The sequence below is a fragment of the Papaver somniferum genome, chromosome 8, assembly GCF_003573695.1.
Source record: "Papaver somniferum cultivar HN1 chromosome 8, ASM357369v1, whole genome shotgun sequence".
Taxonomy (NCBI): Eukaryota; Viridiplantae; Streptophyta; class Magnoliopsida; order Ranunculales; family Papaveraceae; genus Papaver; species Papaver somniferum.
The window spans coordinates 39,408,385-39,428,488 of record NC_039365.1 but is presented as its reverse complement, the minus strand read 5'-3'; the positions used below and the strand labels follow the sequence as shown (position 1 = coordinate 39,428,488).

The 20,104-nt window shown below is 36.1% G+C and overlaps 1 protein-coding gene across 1 annotated transcript; it reads right to left on the bottom strand.

Moving 5' to 3' along the window:
- Nucleotides 1–3,226: 3,226 nt before the first annotated feature.
- On the bottom strand, nt 3,227–5,260 carry LOC113305445 (ATP-dependent DNA helicase PIF7-like). Its single transcript, XM_026554478.1, has 3 exons — nt 4,774–5,260; nt 4,094–4,731; nt 3,227–3,997 (listed from the first exon to the last, which is right to left on the bottom strand). Exons 1-3 carry the CDS (start codon nt 5,258–5,260, stop codon nt 3,227–3,229), a joined length of 1,896 nt encoding a protein of 631 aa, XP_026410263.1.
- Between the last annotated feature and the right edge of the window lie 14,844 nt (nt 5,261–20,104).

The window sequence follows — 20,104 nt, the reverse complement described above, 5'->3', positions numbered from 1 at the left end:
AACTATGATTTGTGGCTCTAGGTTCAACTACACTGATTTAAATTCCGTCAAATAGGAAGTCTAAGTTTCTTATGCTAATTCCTATTTTATAAGATATTTGTCTCTAACTTCAAGGAAGAATCCTACGAATCCTTTATATTTATCGGTTTCCTAAAGAGTTATACCAAACTTCTATGATCGGTGATCTCTGAATGCAGTTGCCCTGTTAAGGTTGGCCAAGCCCAATAATGCCTCCCTACGAACAGAGAAAACACAACCTTCACTATTCCCCAGTGCTGGATTAACTAAATACAAACTTATTACGATTAACTAAGTATTAATTTATTTAAGATTAATTAGTATATATACTTTTATCGTAACCGATGTAAGTCTGATAAATTTACTTCGCAGAATATATAAATAGTTCACATCATTTTAAGCAATTTAGTCATCTAAATTTATTTATTTATTTATTAAATAATCTCAATTCGATTTTTACGCCAATTTATAATATTTCATAATTTTAACTTCACTATAATACCATATATAAATTTTCCCAAAATTATCTATTATAAATTTACTACCAGCCTAATTATTTGCATCCTATTATTAACTATATTATTATTCTCATTATTCTTAAGTTGATAGTCCGGCTGACACACTAAGCCTTAATCTTGTAAATATAATTCTACTTTTACGTAAAGATTGATATAACAAATATTATTCATTCAGATTGAATTCATATACTATATCTTGTTACATTTTGGCGTTGGTAACTTAATATGATCTAAATTTGAGTCTGCATAAAAATTATAATATATCCTAATAGTCTTTAGATTTTGCTATTACTGTAAAATATCCTATTAATATATGAAATTATTTTCTTTTAATTATAATCTTACACTAAATATCTGAATACTATTATTACTACTCCATATCTATTTATTTCATTTTAAATATTTACAGGATCATTTGTTAGACTAAAGATAATTCAGTATAAGATCATTAACAAGTTGAGTCTTTTATTTTATGCATTATATCCTCACCTTCTTACGTCTAACGCCTAATAAGTATTATATTAACTATCTAGTTTAAACGCAAAACATTTATTTCTAATTTGTCATTAATTTAATTTACAAAATTTAATCGTAGATAAGCGCTATTAATTTTCCATAGTTTATAATTTATTATTTTCATCATTATATATTTTTATTGAGATTTTAGTTAAGCTAAGTTCAATAGGACACTAATTGATAAATGCTAATCATTACTTTATTAAAGTTATTATTACTTTTATGATCATCTATAATTACTATTATAATATTTTTATTACCAACATTAGTGGTCAAACTATTATTCTAACTACTCTTACAAAAATCATTGAATCACAAAAATATTGTTAACATTTATGTAATATTAAATTGTTGACTCTACGTATACGTCAAAGTGCTCAATAAATTTCTATGTGACTTTCAAGATCTATAAATAATACAAATCTTATTGTTTTTAGTATTGAATTGTCTATGTGTTCACATTATTTTTCTAGACTAATCTCTAATCTTTATAAACTAAAGTTATTGGTGTACCCTACAATTTTTACTTCATTACATAAACAAACAACCAAACAAACAAATCAATCAAATAAATAAATCTCTTAAAGATAAATTTTAGTGATTAAGATTTATCTCTCAACCCAACCCAGTTCTAAACTAATCTAGTTCACTAACTGGCACTGACTATTCCTATTGTTTCCCATATAAGATCTAATAGTGAGCTCTGATACCAACACTGTAGCGCCCTCAAAGCTAGCAGCTGACTAATCCAATAGATTAACTAAATAAAGAAGCACTAAGGATCTAAATCATATACTTAAGCATTCAATTAAGAAATCTGCTACAAAACTTTACCCAAATACTACCCCCACTCTGAAATATATATACAAGAACTTCTCTCAAATGATACATATTCAATAATGATTTGATTTACAAATAGAATACAAACACAAAATAACATAGCGAAAGCTAACTAATTAACATAACTAATTCTTCGAAGCTTTCATCGTCACAAGCACATCTTGATCTGTCTCTGAAACTGAAAGTGGGAATGGGTGAGCACATCATCCCTAAAAGGAGTGCCCCGTAGGAATAACAACTAGATTTCAAGTAATCATTAATATGATTCGAAGACAATGCAGGTTTTATCGAAAAGTCAATAATACACGGAAAGACAGTAAAACACAAAGTAGAAACTTCTTCAAAGACACCCATAAATAACAGTAAACATCCATGTATGAGATGTGTGTTGGCGCACATAAGGGAATAGTAATATTGACGCCAATTTCACAGCGAATAGGTAATACTGTGGTGTATCGCCCTAGACATAGAATACTGAATATATAAAGGAAGAATAATATTACGGTGTATCGCCCTAGCCGTGTAATATTGTGATGTATCGCCCTAGCCATAGAATAGGGATATTGTGTCGGCACACATATCATACCACATAAAGCACACAAATATATATGCATGAATTTCACAACACCAAGATTGATTTGTAAAACAATAACTAGGGTATCACCCAGGCCTTCGGCCTGGGCTCAACCTCTCGTGCGCCTTTGGCGCTGCGTACTTTAAGATTTGGACGCGCTTTTGGCTTGATAAGTTCATAGCGACATATACTGATGTAGAGTTTTAGCATGGGCTCAACCTCCCATTGCATGCATACTCATGCATAGAACCATTTGCGAAGTGAAATGTAATGCACGGTTGTATTGAAGGTATTGGATTGGCAATAGAAAATTATAAATACTCATGTGGTATGCGATAATGCCAAATGACACATAATAAGTCACGCTGGGTACTTTACAAAACCAAGAAAGTGTAAACGTTTGGTAACAATAAAGGTCAATTCCTTCGATACTTGAAATTATCCAGTTTGTGGTTACATTTTAATCCATTGATATAGTATAGAAGTTTGGTAACCATTACATTTTATTCGTAGCAGTTTCCACCCAACATGATATAATTCGTGGTTATATTTTAATCTTGGTGTAAGTTTGTCTGATTTCGGCCTGGGCTCAACCTCTCGTGCGCCTTCGGCGCTTTGGACTTAATGAGTCGATCACGTTTTGTCATATCCAATTCCATTTGGCTGGTGGGATATTGTTGATGATGCGAAATATTAAACAATACTAAAAATTACATGTATCATACTATGAAATATTTAAGAAGTATGAAGTAATTTGATATTACAATAAAATTTCGGGATACACTACATTTTTGGTTTCCAGATTAAAACACTCATTCGACTCATTTGGCATCAATAAAGTTATTCTCCTAGCAGCAGTACACCTAGACAATGCCACATAAAGTTGACCATGGCTAAATACTGGAGTGCATAAATCGATGTCCACATACTTCACCGATTGTCCCTGTGATTTGTTAATCGTCATTGCATATGCAACATGTATGGGAAATTGGCGTCTTTCCATTTGTATGTCTAGCTCTGAAGGTGAAGGTTGAAAAGTTATTCTTGGGATGAATATTATCTCACCAGCCTTTTCCCCTGTTATGATTTTAGCTTCAATCACATATCGTCTACACCTCGTGACCACCAGTCTAGTACCATTACACAGACCTTCTTTTGGTGCAAGATTTCTCAATAACATAACCGGACATCCAACTTTAATGTCTAGCTTAAATGGAGGTGATCCTGGTGGATTTAAATTGTTGAGAAATTCGGTTGTGAACCTTGAATCCCTTCCGTGGTCATCCCGAATCATCTTGTCAACAGCAAGATATGTATAAGCCTCACCCTGCAAATTTCCTAATGCCTCCAGATTAATCTTATGGACATCTTCATTACGTGGAGATAAAATAATTCTCTCGGTTAAGTGTTCTGTTGACATTGGTCCATCCTTTCCCAGGAGCGGGTACACTGAAGATATCATCTCATGCATGTTTTGACATTTGTTCATTGTCGATGGTAGGTTAACAACTTCTTTAGGGTTCGTCCCGATCTACCATATGAACGAAACAAAATTAAAATTATTACACCTACGATATGTATATTTTTACTTTGTATAAACGTTAAAAAGATATAATTGGTTTATTACCTCTAGTAAGAAGTTAGCAAATCCCAAATTTTCTGGTTGTTGTTCCAATCGCATATTTTGGTTTAGTGTCAAGACATTAATATAATCCCAAAGAAATGAACTTCTTATAGATGCTCCAACAGTTTGTTCACGACCTGCGTTCGAGACCACCGGTAAAGTCTGTCGAAAATCTCCACCCAAAACAACTGTTACACCTCCAAAATGTCTGTCATCACTACGAATATCTCGTAGTAGACGGTCAACCGCCTCCATACAAAATCTATGTTGCATTGAAACTTCATCCCATATGACAAATCTGACTTCTTTAAGTAGTTGGGCGTACTCGGAGTCCTTACTAATCCCAATATTACTATCTTCTTGGACATTAAATGGTATCTTAAAAGTCGAATGGGCTGTGCGACCTCCATCAAGAAGTAATGAAGCAATACCCGATGAAGCAACAGTTAAAACTATGTTTCCATCTCTACGACAACTTCTTGCTATTGTGTTGTACAAAAAAGTTTTCCCCGTACCCGCACTTCCATTCAGAAAAAACATTCGACCATCGCGGTTGTTCACAGAATCCACTATTGAATTGTACGTCGTCCGTTGTTCGACATTCAATCTCTCAATATCCGTATTGAGCACGGATTCCCTTACTACAAATTGAAGTTGTCAATGGTCCCAAATATATCTGTTACCCACTATTTGACCCCAATCATGTCTTGGTCGTGGCATTGACTTATAGTTCTCTAGTTTTTTTCCAGATTGTCGAAGCAGTTGATCCAATATGTATAATCCGTAATCCATAGCATGTTCATCAGTTGGATTTGGGATATTAAACATCGATCGTAATCTATGTTGAAGATCATCACATATGTTCATTCCATATTTCTCCCATAAAAGCTCCGGTTTTGTTGGATTGCATTCTGATAGGATAATGCAGAACAGTTTCCTCAGCTGATTTCCAGTTTGCATAACCACCGCTTCTTGAAGGCATTTTTCCAATTCTCCATCATTTGCTAATATTCCCAGTGCAATGCATGCCTCTTTGAACGTATCATGGACCGTGCACGCTTCTCCATTAGTTACAGTCCTTAACCCGTCAAAAGAATGGGCACCTCTTACATTTGTGAGTAACATACGTAAGTAGTACAACTCTCCAGCATTAGGGCTAACAAAATACATTCTTCCAATTGAAAAACCTTGTTGTCTGATTTTTCACTCTTTAGTTTCTTTTTTCCATACGAAGTGCTGCGGGAACTCTTGATAAGTATAGGCCGGAGCTGTTGGATTTTTAGCATAATACTCAAAATAACCCATCAAAGTGGTCTTATGTTCCTGTGTTGTTTGTATAACAGAGCTCATTGATCGCTTTGAATTATACACAACTCGTTGCTTATTTGGTAGATGCATGGATAACCGTTGTACACTCGGATTCTCTTCATGTAACCGGTACTCCAATAAACGCCATACTGCCTCGGCTGGTCGCATCAATGTACTGTTGAATCTCGTCATGTTCTCCCAATACCATCGTAGTTCGATCACCACCTTTGAAAATATATTTGTTAATATATTTAACCGCTCTTATGCCCGCACATATTTTCACATTGATGTGGCAATTGAACATTCTTGATAGATGTGTATTATAGGGAACAACATCAATATTATATGCCTTTTTGTTATTTCTGACCGTTACTTCTCTTCCATCCCGACGCCGACGATAACTTGGATACCCACCCTCATCCAAAGTTGTTGTGTCTGTGTAATTCTTTGGATATCCTTTGGTACATTTTCCTTTTTCCATACACGTTGCACCCGGATCTCGATCTCCACATGGACCGTGAACCATACACTTACTGACCGTGTCAAATAGTATGGGGTCATTTTTCTCATCCGGAAATTCAGCGGAAACAAATTTATCAACCATGTCTGATGTACGAATTTTTTCGGAATCTTTTAAAAATATAAGACAATGCATGTGCGGTAATCCTCGTTTCTGAAACTCGATGGTATAAACATGGGCAACAACTGTATCGAAAACCTTTTTTTCCTTTATTTATTTCATCAGAGCTTTTCTTTTAATCTCAAAAACGCGAGCCACCAGATCAGGACGATCAAGTGCAATTTGACGTGGAAAAAATGCATTTGTTATTTCCGGCCAATTAGGATTAGCTGTCATTGTAAGAAAAATATCGGGATGGTGATTAAAACGTGTAATCGCCATTGAATCCTGATATATCTCATGCATATGCCTTCCGCTCCCAGTATGTGAAGATGGTAAAATAAAAGGATTACCTCTATCCCCCGGATTCAAATAATCATTTGTCATATCTGCGATGCAACTGTAACAATTCGAACGCAAAGTCGGTTGGTGGAATATGAGCCATGCAAGTTTACTCTGTTTTGTAGCGGCCCATGCATCAACCAAAAATTCTTGAAATAGTTTTCCGGCTCTTAATATGGTGGAATATTCTGAACGACGTTCAAATATGCGGTAACTATAATACTCCATTTGAGATAATTGGTATTTGTATAGGTATTCGCGGCCGCATCCCAGTGCCTTAATGTTGGTGACCATCCCAGCTCTCCAAAAGGAAAGAGCAAAACATAATGTAAAGGCAAGTATGTTGGATGACACTCCGAAATTTGTTGTATCCCGTTATTTTCTCTCAAATGCAATATAATATCTCGTGGCCCAGTCTGTTTATAAGTTTTTTCTGGTACGATAACCGCAATCTCTTCCGCTACCGGTAGATTATAACGTCTTACATCAGTTGATGTGTTGTACTGAAGGGAAACTCGAAAATTCGGGTATGCATGACTCATTTGATCCAATATTTCATAGGCTTGGCGATACTTGGTATAGAAAACATTAAATTGGAGCATAGTATCCTGAATTGTTTGAAGGACATCCTCATTTAAATTAGGATTTCGTTCGCCACGAACAAACAATGCAAAAGCAGGATCATATATGTATAGTTGTGAGTAAACCGCATGTCTCTCATTCCCAGGCAGTGGCAGAATTCCTCCTGTCAAATGTCTTAGTTCCCCATGTATTGCAAAAGGTCTTGGACCTCTTACTTTCAAAATTCTTTCATCCAATTTGCATCCAAGGCTGGTATATGCGTTTGCTGCATTATACTCTCTGATATAATTACGGAAAGAAGTTGATCTTGCGTCATTGCCTCCAAATAATTCTCTTAAGGGTCTTGGAGGTTCACGCAGTAAAGGAAGCCGAACTTTTCCTTGAGACAGCACATACCAAATTTCGGGTTTATCAAAGATGAACTTGTTAGTTTTTCCGCCATCCAGTGCAATGCCCCGCAATGGCGACACTCAACATCCATTTGTCCCATAAAATGACGTATATTGGTGTGAAGAGTCGGGATCTGACTCATGGTTGTATTTTGGGAATGTATGTCGCCGTCGCCGTAATCTACTTCATCACTATCATAATCAACATTTTCTTCTTCAACAGTAACTGAGGGCCTGCACATGCGTTACATTATGTAAAACAATATACCTATACTCATGCCCCCAGGTGAAAATTGTTAGAGAAGATTTAGATTCTTACATTGGAATGTTTTGAGCTGAGAATGTGGTACCAACTAAAGGTGTCCGTTGTAAGGTCATGTCGGGCATAACATCACTTCTTCTAGGTAAAAATGTTGACTGCATATGAAATTTATAAGCATTTACGGACTTATTTGAAACCTAGAAATGTAGTTTCATATAAGCTAAAAAAATTGAAGTCTTTTATGATCTACTACATATACCTATTCATATGCTTCAAACAAAAAAAATAAAAAAACATATACCTCTTCGTCAGAATCAGTATCATGAGACGCATATGATCCTTCCTCCCTCTTTAATAATGATACTTCCAGGACGCATCCGTTTCGAATTATGATTCTAAATTTCCGACAATTTAATAAGGAGATGTAAAAAATGTAGCTTTCAATTTGAGAATAATTTCCACAGATTATGGTGCATGTACCCACCTCGACATAAATAGCTTTTCCTTTACCCTTTAGTAAACGTTGTCGTGCTTCTCTTTCCGTATCATTTTGCGACTGTTTTGATTCCATGAAACAGCGTTGTGGTTGTTGAGTTTGTATATGAAGTGCTACTTGTGGTGGTAATGTATCGCTCTATTATTGTACCTCAGTGCGATGAGAATCTTCATTAACCATTTGTGTATCTTTTTGCAATTCTCTCCTGCGACGCCTCTGTTGGCCAATTGACTTTCGTGTAGGAGCAATTCTATCCTGATAATTTTCCATTTTGTGTGTGTCATGTATGCGATGGTGGGAAAAAAAAGTATATCGACGATTTATATTGGAAGAAGTGCATGTAGAATCTTCAGGTTAACTGGGTTATTAGTTTATTGATTAGCTTTCAGTTCACTGAAGCAAGTTTTGAAATTGGATCGGCAGTTGATTGAAATATTGACCAATATTTCGGGCACGTAATCATAATAAATATCCGGGTAAAGTCTTAATGAAAAGGTGGATCAAAAAAATTGTTGGAAAAATATTAAATATCATTAAGACCAAGCTCACTAAAACACGTACATCTACAATGATGGTGGCTCTCGATGCATTTTCTGCTCGTTCTCTTGCACGCCGTTGCTGCTGTGCTAACGACGCTCTCTGTCGATATATAATATCAGTAAAATTTTAAACTTTAATTGTACAAATTAAAAATGTATAGATTATGCATACATTTACTTGGGCAGCTATGTGAATTTTCTGGGGATTTTCATTAACCGTTGCCGCTTGATCGTTACTGCATGAAATATCCGGTTAGTGTTGCTAACGTCTTACTTCAAATAAGACCAAAGATATGCATCCGACCCTAATTCACTGGATAACTTATAAAAGCAATCATAAGTGCTTGGTTATTGGTTAAACTGAAACGATTATGTGCGAAGTTCACAATTGTCCACGGTATTCTCCCATTTGATCATTCTCCCATTTGATCATTCTGTATAGCATCACACCATTTGATCAAAATAAGGTCCCTTTGTGCGAAGTCCTTCAAAGTTTCGTAAATAACAGTGACCCACAAAATAAAGTTTAAGTTTTCCCAAGCACACAAAACTATGATGCTGTTTTTTTGGGTTAATAATGTTTCCAATTTTGAACCTAAAAAACTATTTTGAACGAGGAAAGCAAAGAATACTATAATCTGTGCAAAGAAAATTAATTGCACAAATATGGTTATGAGCAGACATAAGAAAACATTGAATAAGTTCAGTATAGAAAGAAAATAAAAGAGAATCAAAACTGTTGCAGCATAAAATGAACTGATGGACCATGGAAGGATCCGATAACTAAGTTATCTTCTGCTCACATGTTATATATTCTTTGGCTATCTTCTGTATTCTTGAATTAATTTTTGAGTGAGATAAACCAATCCATTTATAGAAGATCAGTGTAAGTTAGCCCACTAAGTAACTGTTGCATAGTGGGGAAAGCATAGTGGGGAAAGAAAGTAAAAAAACGGCAACGCAATGGGTGACCATAGTTATGGTTTGGATTTCAAATAATAACCGTTTATTTATATGTTGGAACCACCTTTACTAAAAACCAAATATAGCAGTTTGTTAATATCTTGCCAGTTTATTTATATGTTGGAACCACCTTTACTAAAAACCAAATATAGCAGTTTGTTAATATCTTGCCAGTTTGTTATCCATGTTTATCTATATATATGCCTGCACTGTTTTAACAAACTGCTATACCAATGTAAAACCGCCCAAATATCATGTAATGGTGCAGGAAATCAAAATGTTGTTCCAAAGATAAGGACACTGCTATAAGAGTCGGGCATCAAACCAAGGAGTTATTCCTTAATCCGGAAAACATGTTGCCTCTTATTCCACTGTCGTAATATCGTTTTCTTTTTCTTTATTTGTATTTTTATTCGAAAAAGTTTGAATTTGTTATTTCATTTCTCATATGTAGCTCACAGTATCAGTCATGAGAATCAATTTTTGGGCATATGGCTAAGGTGAGGACGGAAAAGCAATAGAATGAAAACAGTCATCATCAAAGATTGAACAAAAATGAAGAAAAAAATAGAGACATCAGTTTCTATTAGAGCCACAACAGTTAAAGGAATTACAGGAGGAGTTGCAAGAAGAATTAACCAAATTAAAGTCGAAATACTAATATACGGACCAAAAAGGTTCAATGTTACAAATTTTTAAGCAAATCGTGAATTTACCATTTTGGTACCACAATGGATAATAAACATAACAATTCTTAAAACAAAAAAAGAGTTTCAAGTAGTATTTTTCTCCCCTCTTGCTATCACAGTAGCAACTGGTTTGAGGAAAAAAGTGATCGATAGTTGAAGAAAGTAAACGTTTCCATTACATTAAAGCACCTAAAAAGAAAAAAAACTTGAGCAACTCAGGCTTCTTTCACGGATGCTTTCGCTAATTAAATGTCATTTGACTAAGCAAATATCAATAATTACGGATTTGGAACATGAGGTCGATAATAGTTAGCAAATTCCACTATTAAACTACATTACTTGAGAAATTGTACTTAAATGTCACCTTTGAGATTAAGAATTCCAGCAACTCATTAAACCCAATAAGACCACCATAGTTATTTCAAAGATTCTCAACTTAATCAGAAAAAATTCGAATGCATGATTACCTGACACTACTGATCATCATGAGAATAAATCACGGATTTCTAGACTACTTCTTTATTCTACTCTTCCACTCTAACTTGTTGTTGAATAATTAAATGCATCAATTACAAATCGAAATCTTGGGTTTAATTTATTACATTGGATGGAAAGGTGGTGGAACTCTAATTTGTATGCCTTTCTGTACCAACTTCAGTCTCGGGTCATCATGTGCAAGATGAAGTATGCCCAGAAATCCCAAATGCAAAAGAATTTTTCCGCAGGAAAAATACGAACAGAGTGTTTCCATGAAACTGACTACTGACGATTTCCACGAATAGGGATATAAAATTCTTAATTAACCGCTCAAACTCTTAGCAGTTCTCCACGTATTGAAACGGGAAAAAAGAACCAGCAAGATTTGATTTGATCGTGACACGTTTTACAGTGTCAAATTTTTTTCTGGAACCGAAAAACACCTTGACCTCAAACTCTTTGGAGCGATAGATTCCACTTCCCAGATGAAAAACGAACGGCCAGATTTGTCCCAAGGACAACTGACGGCTGATGGCCTAAAAATCCACTCTGCTATAGATTAGTGATGAATACAAGAGAGTTAGTTATCGATTCCCACCTCTTTTGATGACAAGCCTCGCCGACCTCGAGATCCATGATCCACTGGTTCATCCCTTGAATCCGTCGATCGTTGTTAAATAGACTAACTGTTAATCACACAAGCACTCTAAGAATTTATCCAAAAGGATCATACAAGGCTCATACAAATTCTATCTAATGGTTCTAACCCCATTTATGACCTTACACCTATTTATTATTTATCTTTAATTCATCTAAGGGTTTACTAATCCAGTTAGGTTGATTAAATAGTCCATTCGATAGGTCTAACGAATATCTACAACTTTGTAGAAGGAACCAAAGTCTAACTCGGACCACAAAGGTCCAATTCATGTACAATAGGAATACTGGCTCTAATCCCAAGTCAACTAACATGTCCATTAATCTAAGGCCCAGCCCATCTGAGTCAACTAACAGTCAACGTCTATACTAAGTCAAGACCATTGGTCAAGGCCAAAAAGGCCAACTGAGTCAAATCGGGTCAAGGGTCTAACTCAGGTCAAGTCAGGGAAAATCGGTGAGTCGAATCAGTCCACAAGACTGATTCAGGTTATACAAACCAAGGCCCTTGCATATGCCAGAAGCTGAACTGCACCATAACACAAGACTCAACACACTCACTAAGCTCAACTGAGCAACCAATACTCCCTGCCATAGTCTCCCTTCCAACTCTACTTCATAATATTCATTAACACCTCAATTCTAAACACATTCATTTAAAGAAAACTTTATAACTCAAATACATTTACAAACTGAGTTTACCAGGAATTGCAACTTTAAGCTTTTTACAGCAATCACTAACTATAAACCTACAACTACCATCTCAGTTACACCTTCCCTGCCAGCAACTCTCAAAAGAATGCCATCCCCCCTCCATTACATTTCAGTTTCTCAAGTCTAGTATCTGGAGTTTCATTACTAACTGCAATTCATACTTCTTCACCAATACAACATCAAACTCGTCTCACATCTTTCAAACAAACAACCATCTACTAATCTGCAAGACCAATTCCTATTACTTAACTTCTACCTGCACATCCAAACTTCAACAGTTGCAACCAAAGCAAGATGTTTCTACTTCAATTCAATTTAACAGAATCACAATTAGGGCTGCACAACGGGTAGGGTGGGTAGGATATGGCCTATACCCGCCACCCTACCCGTTTACTGGCGGTTAAGAAAATCTTTACCCGCCACCCTACCCGCCAAATAATGGATAGGGTAGGATACGGTTAAAAAACTGGCGGGTAGGGTAGGATTGGCGGGTATGAGTAGGGTATGTGCACCCCTAAATAGAATGGGTAGGATATGGCCTACACCCGCCACCCTACCCGTTTACTGGCGGTTAAGAAAATCTTTACCCGCCACCCTACCCGCCAAATAATAGATATGGTAGGATACGGTTAAAAAACTGGCGGGTAGGGTAGGGTTGGCGGGTATGGGTAGGGTATGTGCACCCCTAATCACAATTCACCAACTAACCAATCCACTACAATATGAATATATTCAACACCACCATAAGTAAACTCAGCTTAGTAACCTCATTCACCCATATCAACCCATAGCACTTAGATCTTAGAATACTCAGATACACCACTGTCTCATACCACCAACACCGTTAATCTACAATTGAAACTCCATTAAAATCTCTGCATCATTGTTTTAGTCTCAGCCACTTTCTATGCTGCAACAACAAGATAATCTTATCTTGTACTCACCCACATCTCAATACGACCAGTTAAGCATTAACACAATAACTTGAATCCAATTTCAATTCAGCAATTATAACTATCCACCATAAGATACACCTTCACAGTGAATTACTCATTTCATTTGTATCACATACCCCATTGCCAGATTACACCTTCGACATTTCCAATGGCTACAGATGTAGTTTCACATCATCTGTAGTTGAATTTCCTAAACATACATCTAATTATGTCCATTAGAGACTTGACAACAATACCATCTACTCTTCTTCCCGGTAATTCACCTCAACAATCATTACTACCAGACTCAATTACAAAACTTCATAACCACAATCTTCACAGCTGCAACGACATTCATCTAACCTTCTTTTAAGTCACAGCCATAGAAACTTTGCTATAATAACATCATTATCAACTACGCTGCCAGTTTATTACATCAATCTAATCATGTAACCTTCATTCTTTGTGTAATACCTAACATACATCTAATCCAATCACACACCACCAGAACCTCCATTAGCTCAAGTAAACTCATGCAATCCCAAATCTTTTTTAATAACAACTCGTAACTCAAAGAACATATAGACTTCAATTCATAAAAACAAGAGTTTACCTTATATCAAATTCCTGCCAAAACCCATCTCCAATCACTCCACCGGAGCATCAATTTCGTCTTTAACATCTTCCCTGAGTTACTATTAAAAACCCTAATTCTTCATTTCTTCATGAACAGCTCTGTAATATCCAATTAACTTCACCTTGTTCCTCAAACGACTAAACCCACTCCTTAAATCTTCTTAATCATCTGCAATCGTAATTCTAATGAATATCAGAAACCCTAACTTCGATTTATAACATCATCTTAATCTTCTTCTTAATAATTAACAGAAACACCAACTCCTACATCATCAAAATATATTCATCGACTAACCCTCTCTAATCGATTCTCACACTTCTCTCAGAAACAACAGCCGTGAAGAACAGAAGAAAAAAGAAAGGAAAGAAGAATGAAGAATGAAAGAGAATGAAGAAGAAGAAGAAGAAAATAAAGAAGAGTTTTATATTCTCGATCGGGTGAAGATAAGACCAAGGATAAAACTATTGCACCCACTCTCTCTGCTAAGGGAAGCCCAGGTCGGTCTACTTGTGAAAATACCATTTTGCCCTTGAAATCAATCTGATGATATCTTCTTCGCCTGGTATCCGATTGACACGTTCGAGTAGTCCATTGCGCATAACTTCTCAAGATCTATCCAGCGGTACTAGTTTCATAACTAAATCGTTGTTAGATTAATTTCTATTAATTAACGTCCGTGTTAAACTAATCGAGTTATTAGCGGCCAAATCGTCTCTTGACTAGTCTAATAGCGTTGACGTGCTTGAGGGTCCTTACAAGACGGTCTCCCTCTAAAAAATATAGAACTTTTTGAACCAAACGGGGGACAGTCCCCCGTTAAAGTAGTCTTTTTAGGTTTCTTTTATTTTGACGGGAGAAAGTCTCCCGTCTAAGTAGGTTTTTTAGGTTTTTTTTTTTAACGGGGGAAAGTCTCCCGTCTAAGTAGTTATTTTAGGTTTTTCTTTTTTTTTGACGTGGGAAAGTCCCCCGTCTAAGTAGACATTTTAGGTTTTTTTTTTTCTTTTTTGACGGGGGAAAGTCCCCCATCTAAGTAGTTATTTTAGGGTTTTTTTTCACGGAGAAAAGTCCCCCGTCTAAGTAGGTATTTTAGTTTGTTTTTTTTTTGACGGGGGAAAGTCCTCCGTTTAGTGTTCCCTTTTATTTTTACGCATAGTGGCTTCACTCGTTCATATGAACGAGTCCCATTTCATGCGAAAGAGTTGGTCTTCATTTAGAGATTACCCATATGATATGCTCTAAGCCGTTGAGAGAACTCTACCACTTTGTAAACTGAATTTAATTACGAATCTCCACTAACCATTTAATCTCCACTAACCATTTAAAATAAGAGCTCACCAAAGTCTACATAAATCTAAGCTAATGGTGTTCACATCTCGACACATTTGGACTTGGTACTCTACTAATAGCATTCACACATAATTATGACATTTCAAGACATTAATCCCAGCATTTACAATCACGTCCAATCCATCCTGTCATACATAATATCCACCGACTGTATAACCTATAGACAAATTTGAAGGGCTAATCTAAAGGACAATACTCGTGTTATGAGCAACAAAAACATAACCAGGAGATGTCTAACGAAAATATTATTACCCTGCTCACCATTCTACATACTGAAACAACCCTATTTATCCATATCATAATCGTTTTATCAATTTACTTGAATAATTAGAGCAAAACTATGGAACATATATAAATCCACAGATAATCAAGTTAGCATAGCTGATTGATTAGACAACAAACAAACATCGAATGTAAGTCCCATCATTAATAGAATTCACGAGATATTTAATTGTCATTTCTACATCTACCCGAAATTAAGAGATTCAAATCAACTTGCATTAGAGCAGTTCCTATGGAATGAACAAACTCCAAGTTTGTTCATTTTGCTCCCACTATGGACTCAACAAATATGATAATTGAATGTTCAAATCAACAAATTTGTTGGTTTGAACATTGAGTCGGACCACCCAGCGCGCGCTTGAGGGAAGGTCGGGCGTGCTTTCCAAAAACGCTAGCGTGTGAGATAAAAACGCCAGCGCTTGTCCTTCCAACACGCCAGAGTTTGTCACAAAAGCGCCAACGGCTGAATCTGGACGGCTGAAAAATCTTGTGATCTAACGGCTATAATTTTTGAGTTCTATAAATACTCCTCATTTCAACTCTAAATTCACACATTCTACACATTTTTCATTCTCAAATCATCTCCAAAAATGCCTCCCAAAGTTCGTGGTGTTGGATTTACTCAACAAGAGGATTTAGCTATTTGTAGAGCCTTCGTTTTCCAAACACAAGAAGTTGTCTTAAGTAATGTAGCTGAACCGACGTTGACTTTCTGGGAGAAAGTTTACAGAATGTTCACCGCTGAAAGGGGGAACATTTATGGGCGTGATTTTCACGGATTGTCGCATCGTTTTAGTACAATTTGTATCAATGTATTGGAGTTCGTGGCTTTACTAATGGAGAATCACAAAAATAAGCTCAACGGTGAAGGCGAACATGAAGTGGAACCCAGAACTCCAGCGATGTGGCCAGTAACTCACGACGGTCGTCCTTTCGACTTCTATGCTTGTTCCAACATTCTTAGGGTGCTCAAAAGATACAATCCCCTACTCTAGGAATTCCACCACCCGCCGAGAATTGATGCCCATGTAGTAGTTGTTTTAATCTAATGTATTTCTTTTATTTTCATGTATGATGTGGTTGTTCTATGCAATACATTTTTATTTATGAGATTGATGGTGCAAATCCAGGAAAAATTTAAATTACTTATGATATTGATGTGTAAATGTGAAGACATCCACATGTTTTGTTTTAGATAATCCACATGTTTGGTTTTAGATAATCGTAATAACATAATACTATAGTGAATCGGTTTGTCCTTCAACTTCAATCAGCCCACTCCACCAAAAAACACCTAGGACATTCCCAGAAATGCCGTGTCTTTTTCAGAAGAAGTCCGCAAATGCATAAAAGTCTTACAACCGGTCTTTGAGCATCCACTGATTCTATGTGGACAATGTTTGTATTCGTGATCTCCATATCCACAATGCTTGTAGTGTAATAACTTCTTCTTCAATTTGGCTTTAAGTTTAAAGTTCTTGCAGAGTGTTGCAATCTTTTATTCTTCTTCTTTTTTAATCTTCATATCATCATCTAGCATATGTGGTTCCTCTGGACAATTGGGATCTTGACATTGCAAATGCCTGAGCTTTTCCGGTTGTGATTCAATCACCATTCTGATGCGTGAACAACCTTCCCGCGGATACTTTGAATACATCCAAGGGTATTGCATAAGACTGTGGTTATCCATGAAACATGATGGACAAGCCTCTTTTGCTTCGACACATAATATTTGCTTCGCTTTGCCTTTTGAAAACATGGTGGATTTTGAGAAAGAAATCTGTTGGTTTGGTTGATAGGAACCCTTAGTGTGTCGTATCTATAACAAGAAAATAGGCGTTGGTAATTCAAACTGGCGGTTTTAGTAAGTCGCGCGGTTTTACTACAAACGCCAACTTCTATGGTAATTCAAACAGGCGCTTAAAGAAAAGTCGTGCGCTGTGTTACTTCAAATGCCAACGGATAAATTTCCATCGGCTCGATTTTGTTTCTCGACCTATGAATTTCTTTCCTCCCATCTCCAAAATCACATCTTCTTCTTCTTCATTTTTGCTAAAGCTCTTAATCTCTCCCACTCTGCAGAAATGTCTGTTAGAAAATCGTGGTCCCAAGTTTACTGAAGAAGAGGATAGAACTGAAAAAGCAAGGGTCTAACAACCACACCCAATATTTCTCTTAGCAATCTGTATGGACTAACTCCAATATACTTTTAAGAGAATCAACTAGACAGTCAGACTCAATCTTAATAAAAGTATATCAAAGAGTTATATCTCACTTTCTCGATTCAATACTTACTCAAGCAAATAGAAATCTGGGAGTCTAATTGAATACAAGAGAAATCACTTGAACGGTAACAAAGACCAATGTACAAGGATCAATCAATTTCAATCAACAACCAAAGGATGGATTCCCCAATTGATCGTTTCAACGCACAACCTGTGATATTTCAATTATATAACAAAATATAATGCGGAAAAGAAATAACACAGACACTAAAAGTTTTTTTAAAGAGGAAACTGCAAATGCAGAAAAACCCCGGGACCTAGTCCAGATTGAACATGCACTGTATTAAGCTGCTACAGACACTAGCCTACTACAAACTAACTTCGGTCTGGACTGTAGATGAAATCCAATAAATCTCACACTGATCCAAGTTACAGTTGCACTCCTTACGTCTCTGATCCCAGCAGGATACTACGCACTTGATTCCCTTAGATGATCTCACCCACAACTAAGAGTTGCTACGACCCAAAGTCGAAGACTTTAATAAAAAATATCTATCACACAGAAAAGTCTACGTTAATAGATAAATCTGTCTCCCACAAAAATACCTACGAGTTTTTGTTCTATCTTTTGATAAATCAAGGTGAACAGGAAACAATTGATAACTCGGAATTATATTCCCGACGAACAACCTTGAATTATTAATCACCTCACAATAATCTTAATCGACTAGCAAAAGAAGATATTGCGGAATCACAAACGATGAGACGAAGATGTTTGTGACTTTTTTTATATCTTTCCTATCGGAGAAATCAATCTCAAGCCAATCTTACGATTGTACTTAGTATGATAGAAACAGAAAGATCAGATCACACAACAGTATCGGTCTGGCTTCACAATCCCAATGAAATCTTCAAGTCGTTAACCTACAGGGTCTCGATAGAAACCTAAGGTTAAAGGAAAATCGACTTTAGCTAATACAACTAGTATCACACGGGAGGTGTGGGGATTAGGTTTCCCAGTTCCTAGAGTTCTCCTTTATATAGTCTTTCAAATCATGGTTTGCAATCAATGTTAGCTTAATAACAAAGCATTCAATATTCACCGTTAGATGAAAACCTGATTAGATTCAAACTAATATCTTTCAACCGTTAGATCGAAACTTAGCTTGTTACACACAAATGAAATGCACGTTTATTTAGGTTTGTGTAACCGTACCCAAACATGTACATTTAGTTGGTTCAACAGTAGTTAACCAAATGGTTAGCCATATGAGCACTTTCATATCAACCATATTCTTCTTTACCTCAACTAGTTCAAATAACTCAAATGAACTAGTTAGAGAGTTGTTCAATTGCTTAGATATTATAGAAGTATACAAGACACAATCGAAGCGAAAACGATTTGATTCACTCGAGTCGATTCATGAACTTTATAGCCACGGTTTGCAAACATGCATTCCTTAGTTTATATAAGTTTAAGTACACGAATAATGGTTTTTAGAAAATAACCAACTTAAGTACGCATACTGGTAAGCGGATTTAAGTACCAAGAATAAGTTTGTTTTCAGTTCACAAACTCCAACAGAAATTCACGGGATGTGAACTTCCGACAGTACGCGGACTTTAGTTCCGGTTTTCCTGAGCAGCAAAGTACGCATACTTTGGTTCAAGGAATAAGGACTTACACACGTATGAGTTACCACACAATGTTTATATCCAACCATGGTTATATATTCTAAAATCTCATTTCAATCATTGAAACATTATTAGAGGACGTTATATAGTTGTTATTCACAAACCATTTTTCGCCAAAGCAATTTTCAAGTAATTGAAACTTAATATGACTTTCGTCACTAGTAAAGATGAACTTGGCCAAAGCGAAAGCTTACCAACACATATTTCGAGAAATAGATAAGCGAGATAAACTCGGCTCGAAATAGCAAATGTGTATAATCAAAGTCTATATAGCAATACGACTTTTGTCTCAAGATATGAGATAGAGGTAGATAGACTTATGAGTGATAGATAAGTTCAAGTCTCCACATACCTTTTAGTCGATGAAGTTTCACCAGTTCCTTGAGTAGTTCTTCGTCTTTGTATGATGGTCGCCATGGAGTCTAGAGCTCAACTACACTTTCTATCCTAGTACGAGACTTAGCTATAAGTAGACTAGAAATCAAGATTATAGTTTTGGCAATGAAACTTGACAACAAGCTTGAGATATCAACTCTTGCGAGTTCGACTGAGCAGTGCTCTAACAATCTCCCCCTTTGTCAACTTTAGTGACAAAACTATCAATACATATGGAATATAAAATAAATATAAACTTTTGTAGCTTCTCTTCCACATGCCTAATCTTCTTGGTTCTTCAACGTTACTCAAAATCTTCGTCACTTTCAAGTACTCCAATGATTCCAAAGGTTGTAAGTTTAGCATCATCGTTGTTGAAAATCTGTAGCTATAACAATGAGAAAACAAGAATTCTCAATCATTGTTACACAGTGTCATAGTATTCTTACACAACATCAAAGTTCAATTGTATCACAACTTC